Source organism: Euprymna scolopes, chromosome 33 (genome assembly GCF_053919585.1).
Source record: "Euprymna scolopes isolate OS-2025 chromosome 33, ASM5391958v1, whole genome shotgun sequence".
In the NCBI taxonomy this organism is placed as follows: Eukaryota; Metazoa; Mollusca; class Cephalopoda; order Sepiida; family Sepiolidae; genus Euprymna; species Euprymna scolopes.
The window spans coordinates 36,435,370-36,442,604 of NC_136514.1; the positions used below are offsets into that span (position 1 = coordinate 36,435,370).

The window sequence follows — 7,235 nt, forward strand, 5'->3', positions numbered from 1 at the left end:
CTGGTATTCTCAAATGGTCACTCATCTTGTATCAACCAGAGTCGGTGTTGCTTAACTTTGGTGATCTAAGATGTGATTTTGCGATTTTGTAACTTAAAAAAAAATTATTCACCCTCAAACAAGGCCTATTGCCACTGAAGCATAAGGTGCTACTATGATTAGAGGGCATACTAAGTGGGAAGTTGTGCTGCAATATGTTTGTTTACATTACATTTAAATTTCTACTTTTTGATACTGTTGTGGAAATGGGACAGAAGGAATTTCAAAGTCAAGCGGTCTAAAGAAAGAAGCTATTAGGGTAGAAAGTTTTCCAGAATCTGGGGTTCTCTACATTGAAGGGGTGGGATTTTGCTGCTAGTTGAGTTAGTCAGGGGTATTTACGTTTAAGTGTTGCAAGTGTAGTAAGACTATTGAACCAAATTCTATGGAAATACTTGTAAAACAATCGGATGCAGAATTGATGGGATGGGAGTGGTTTATTTATTTTTTTTTTGAAAACAAGGCATATTGCCATTTGGATGTAAGGAGCTACTATTTCAAGCCATCTTTAGAGAAGATGTGCGAGATGTTGGTTTAAATTTGTCAATACATTCATAGAAGCAAGTAACAGGAATGGAATTCCAAAATCTAGCAGTCTGAGGGAAGAAACTATTAGAGTAGAAGATTCTCCGGCATTTAGGAGTTATCCACTTCCAAACAAGGCATATTGCACTGAGGAAAAAAAAAATTGACTGAATTTGAGAAAATATTTAAGATGGGTGGATCATCATCACCTCCCCTGCCCATAACCACCATCACCACCATCATCACTGTCGCCACCATCATCACTGTCGCCAGCACCACCACCACCACCATCATCACTGTCGCCAGCACCATCATCACTGTCACCACCACCACCACCACCATCATCACTGTCGCCAGCACCATCATCACTGTCACCACCACCACCATCATCACTGTCGCCACCACCACTGTCGCCACCACCACCATCACTACCGCCGCCATCATCACTGTCGCCACCACCATCACTACCGCCGCCACCACCATCAGTTTAATGTTTGTTTTAGATGCTGGCATGTGATGGATAGCTTTTAAAGATTAACTTCCAAACCAAGCTATCTCTCGCCAGGTCTTTATTTATGAATCTGTTTTTTCAAGTCCATCCCATATATTTCTTGACTTTCCCCTCAACTACTTTATAGTGATGGGATGATTAATCGGAATCAGGAATCGGAAAAATCGGAACTTTTTGTTTTTGGAGTATCAGAAAAATTTGTGCCTATTTTCTGATACCAAAAACGATTCCTTTATCTCATTTTTTTATTTTATTTTTTTTAAAATTTCATTTTGCTTTTAAAAAATCTTCCACTGCTGGAAAATATTTGATTTAAACTTCCAGTAAAACTAAAATCTATAGATCATCCCACGACACAAGTTTTTACTTTTGAGAAACGTATTTTTACAGTAATCAGAACAAAACTATTTTATAGTTACATATTAAGAAATTTATAAAGAATAAGAATCTGTAATTGTATCGGAATCGGAGAAAAATATTGGAATAGTCTCATCACTAATATTTACTGAACCAATAAATTTCATCCATTTTTTTTTTTTTTCAATGTGACCATACCATTGGAGTCTACTGTTCTGCACACTGTCTAGATTTAATTTGCCTCTGAGCTCATCAGATCTAAGCATGCATTTACGATTCACATTAGACATATATTGTAACATTCATATATTATTTCTCTCCATGCAACACATGTCCTAAACCCTCAGACAGACAGAAGTAATATCTCCATCTCCATAGGTTCAAAATCATCTTTTCGTTGGCGCCTGCCAGCAGCTATCATTGTCCTGTTCTTGCGTCTTCCATGCAAAAACGGGCATAACAGAGTTAAAGAGGAAGGTAACTCCGCCTGACAGAAAAGGAGTTAGCCCCCCTTGATGATTGTTCTCTCGCTTTAAAAGACTCCGTTTACCTAAAGTATTATAAAGGGTTTTTCGGGTGCATAATATGGACACTATACGGCATAATCACGTTGACGTACAGGTTCTCGCTGGATCACCAAAGTTAAGCAACGTTGAACCTGGTCAGTACTCAAATGGTGAACATTTGTGAATACCAGGTGCTGTATGTGATCTCTGCTTATCTTGGCATTGTTTCCAATAGTCTTTGACTTCTCCTTGCCACTGGACTCAAACAGTGCTGATTCAGGAGAGGTGTGGCTGAGGGATTGCGCAACCCTTGCCTCACAATTACATGCGCAGCTGCCCCTACAGGAGGTATCCTTTGTCTTTTGAGACTGAACAGAGGCATCAAATATGGACACAACTTTAAAAATTCAAATATTTCAGATTTGCATGAAATTTAATTATTAGACATTAAGATTCTGTGAATTTCAGTTTCTTCTTAATCTGCCCCAAGCTTTAAATTTTAAGGTTATAGTCAGCTAATGTACTTCCTAATTTCCGGCGTAGTGCTACCGGAAGTGGCGACAAGGCAAATCAGTTCCTTCGCTTTTTTTTTTTCTTTCATGCCTGTATCTTCCCTATGCATGCACTTTTTTTTTTTTTTAAATTACGTTTCTCCGATCTTTTTTATTTTTATACTTAAACATATTGTATACATTCAAATAAAAAAACATGAAATTGAAAAAAAAAAACCCAAAAAAACATTTTTATAGTTTCAATAGCAGGGTGACCCCCAACGTTGCCTGGGATTGAATTATGATCAACAAATATTTTGCATTCTAATATTTTTATTGTCATCAATTGATTGCCTGCTCTAATTGGGGATCCATCATGATGTACCTGGAGGAAGCTTCACATCCCTTTCACAGTGACTAAGTTTACAATATGTTGCAGTCTACATTGGACAGTATATAACCTACGGTTGATTTTTATAAATTTATTTTTATATATAATAGCTTGCATTAAATTTTCAAATGCAAAAGTCAAGTATCGTGCTTCAGTTGTGTTCTAAACAGAAACAATCATTTTAAATGCACCCGTCGTATAAAAGAACCTACTGTTGACTTGATATGTTGAGCCTTTAGGCTCAAATGTACTTGTGATGTTAGGCTGTGTAAGATGTTAACTTTGGTCAGAACAGATACTCCAGCTGTACAAATTGTCTTTATCTTTATATCAAACTAAAACTAAGTATTTTCTTTTCTGCAGGAATCACCAATTTTGATCTTCTTGGAGATTTTGGCAGCATGGAATGGCTCGGCAACTTTTACATAATCCTCTCCTACAATCTCGTCTTTGCAGTTGCAACAGCTCTCTGCCTTGTCAACAAATTTACGGCCACGGTCCGACAGGAAATAATCCAACGGTTGAAAATGGTTTTCCAGCGAGAGAAGCAGCGTTCGCATTCCTTAAATTACTTGAATGGTGCTGTCAGCATGGGTAGCGGCGGGTGCAATCTAAAAGACGACTAAGTGACAAAGATCGAACCCTTTCGGTTTACGCATCATTATCTCATTTTATTTTATTTTTTTTTGTTTTGGTATATTTTCAATGCAGGTAAATGTACGACTGTGTTTGTGCCTTAAAAAAAATAATATACGTTTTTTGTTTTTTTTATGTACACAAATTTTATAGTAATTACATTCTGAAAGATTGTTGCGTACTAGGAAAAAAAGCCCCCCCCCCCCCCCCGCCTCGAAATTTAATGATTTTTCTGAGCAGGTGTTGTTTGCATGAAAGGATGACACAAAATTAAATCCCTTTTTCTGGTTGCAAATATACTTGTCCGTGTTTCGGCATTCACCCTAGAGTGATTGGTGCCGGCTCGATCCAGAGAATTTACTGCATCCTGAACGGATGCTGACCAGGCGCGACAGTTCATCAGTCATGAGTATTATCCAGAGTTGAATATGCAGAAGGATGGTTGGAGGGAGGGGGGGTGGGGGTGAAATTCAGCAGTGGGGTAATTGGATGGGGAAAGGGTGGGGGGATCGGATGAAAGATGTGGGGTTTTATCCAAAGCTGAATATGCAGATGGGGGGTGAAATGAAGCAGTGGGTTGAAAGGGTGGGGGGATCAGATGAAAGTTTGTGATATATTTCCTGTGGGAGGAGGGGGGGGTCCTAAGCTGAAACTGCTTGAACTTCCAATGTCTCTTCTTTCCAACAAAAAAAAAAAAAAATTGCTTAGAAATGCAGATTTGCATCAAACTTGCATTCAATTTAAATATTAAAAAGGGCAGTTTCTTGAAGGCGTCGAGTTGAATTTTAAAAAAATGTCATTTTTACCGTGAGCCCCCCCCCTCCCTCACACATTGTTTCTAAAAAAAAAAAGGGGGGGGGAGAAGGTAAGCGACAGTGATGTTCTGTGATGAGTGTTCATTTTTTTTTTTTTTTTTTTTTTTTAGGAAGTAGGGTGGGTAGGGGTAGGTGCATTTTTTTTTTCTTTTAATAAATGTATTTTTTAAATTTTTTTTATCTGTACATATCCAAACCGAAGAAGCAAGTATAACTAAAAAGGCACAAAAAAAAAAAAAAAATGTCGCCTTTTTTTTTTTTTTTTCTGAAATGTTTGGTTTCCTCTCAGATTCACATTTGATTTTTTTTTTTTTTTTTTTTTTTTCATATTTGTTTATTCTTTTTCTCACGGGATTTTAGGTGGGGTGGGGTAAAAACAAAGTGAATTTAAAAAGGAAGAGGAGAGTGGTGGTGTCTCTGAAATGAATGAAGGTCGAAAAGGGAATCCGAAATAATTATCAGATTCTTAATGTGTATCCATTTTTTTTTTTTTTTTTTTTTTTAACTAAAAATCAAGGTTCGATTTTTAGTTTATATACTAGCAAAGGTGCCCAGCTTTGCCTAGTATTAAATATAACGTTAAATTTCTTTTAAAAAAAACTGAGACATGCCCATGCGAGTATGTTTTTTTTTTTCTAAACAGTTCACTTCTATTAAGTATAGAAAAAAAAAAAAAAAAAACTCAAGCTGAGATCGATACCAAAACCTAAAGACATTGAGTCAAGTACGATAACCATTAGGCCAGCATGAGACGATCTTTTAAAAGTTGTTTTCAAACTATTTATTATTGACATAAGTAATCTGTAATGGGAACTGTTCATGCATGCGCAATCGTGAAACAGCAAACATAAAAATCCGATGACTTCCACATATCAATTTTTCAATTTTAACTCCTTAGCAGCCGTTTTTTTTTCTTCCCCCCCCCCCGGATGAAAACAGATTAAAAGCTTTTCCACATGTCTGAATATCCTATATACCAAATTTCAAGTCTGTAGATCCAAAATATTTACCGATTTTTAAACTACGAGGAAAACAAAGCAATAGATCACACCTCCACATAATGTGTTTTTATTTTTGAGAAAAAATATGTACATTTAATGTGTGTTTTTAGTTATCAGGAAAAAATAACAGCTCTAGAATAGTAATTCGATATAAAGAATCAAAATCAGAAATTTAGTATAGAATCTAATTGTACCGAAATCAAGAAAAATATTTGAATCGTCCCATTACTAATATATATATATATATATATATATATATATATATATATATATATATATATATATATATATCTCATTTATTTTTTATTATTTTTAAAACGGTAATCTACAGACATGCATGTTTTGAAATTCCTACCTCTCTTCAGCATAGGTTGACTGTGTCTCTAGGAATTGAATCCTGGACCATGTACCATCCTGGACATTGCAGACCATCCTGGACATTGCAGTCTAGGGTTCGATTCTTACAAACAGTTAAGCTATGCTGAAGAAAGGTAGGAACTTCGAAACATGCATGTCTGTAGATTACTCTTTTAAAAATAAATAAAAATATTATTTATCTACGTCTAAATAGAATATGAGCGATTTTCTAACTAAAACGATCTTTGAGGTGAAAACGCTGCTTAACTGTATTTATTGTTTAAAAAAAAAAATCAACAAGAAATAAATAAATATATATATATATGTTACAGGATGTCCCCCTCCCCACCACCACAAAAAATTTCATCCATGGAATCATTAATAAACTTCACGATTTATTTACTAATCTAACCATGTTTAATAGAAATAAACTTTAATCTTATCATTAATGTACGACAATCTTTTTTTATTGCTGTTAAATGGATAGGAAATTGTCAATTACTCTGACATGCTTCTCTCTTGGCACCGCTTTGATATAGGGTTAGGATTGCCTTCTCCAATTCAGGAAAAATCTAAGGATTGTTTTTGATAGAGATTATCTTTGAGTTTGACAAAAAACCTATGGGAGAGGGGTGGGAGTAAGGCCTGGTGAGTGAAGTCCATTTAGGATCACACTTACTTTTTGAGACAATCAACAAAGCAATAAAAAAAAAAAAACTGTTGGACATTCAAAATTAAAACTTGGTGGACAAGTCAGTCATAAAATGAATTGTATATTTGTACCAAATATGGTTCGATTGCAGAAAGCATTACGAATTTTATTAATGCTTTCATGAGTGAAATTTTTTTTTTATGAGCGTTGGGCATGTTGAATAAGACAACATAAATAACTTTTTTGTTTTAAAAACTTGTCAATTTTTATGTCCTTTTGCAAGAATTAAAATGAATAGATAATGTTATTCTAAAAATGTATGGTAATTAAAGTTCATCTCTCGTGTCTGACAATTGGTCCAATATGTCTTTTATAAACTTTCCTTCTGTCAGATACAAAGATCCCTTTTGTCATACACTTAAAAAAACAAAAAAAACTTATTGCTGGTTATAATTTCAAATTACATCAAGTGGTGAGGACCCCAACTTGATAAGTATGGTATCGTACTTTGTTGCTATCAATCCTAGGTTAATTCGGATCTTAAGTGGCCATACCTGTTAGTTTTTTTAATAAAACATTTACCGGAGCTGCACTGTCAGACGTGCGCGCACGCACAAAAGTACAAGCAATTTATTAGCATCATTATTTTTGGTGGGAGTTTAGAATTCAATCTAATAAAAAAGAAGTACAGAAAAATATGTATGTGTTAGTCATGGAACAAAAATGTCATATTCCAGAACTCAAATTGATCAAGTAGTTATATATATATATATATATATATATATATATATATATATATATATATATATATATATATATAGAGAGAGAGAGGAAAGTATTTTTTTTAACATTTTTAATAGTAAAATATAGCTATTACAAGGTGGATTTTTATCTCTTGTTTCTGGAGAGCTTGTTAAAGGGTAGGTAATTAATATTAAATATAACAGATCAAGA

General features: G+C 34.7%; 1 protein-coding gene across 2 annotated transcripts in view; it reads left to right on the top strand.

Annotated features, from left to right (window-relative positions):
• LOC145258192 (limb region 1 protein homolog) overlaps positions 1-4,156 on the top strand; it is a 170,501-nt gene extending 166,345 nt beyond the window's left edge. For both annotated transcript variants that reach the window (XM_080116083.1, XM_080116084.1), the window contains one exon: positions 3,184-4,156. In XM_080116083.1, the coding sequence (XP_079972209.1) occupies positions 3,184-3,446 (263 nt within the window). In that variant the 3' untranslated portion in view covers positions 3,447-4,156. The remainder of the gene's footprint in view (positions 1-3,183) is intronic.
• The last annotated feature ends 3,079 nt before the right edge of the window (positions 4,157-7,235 follow it).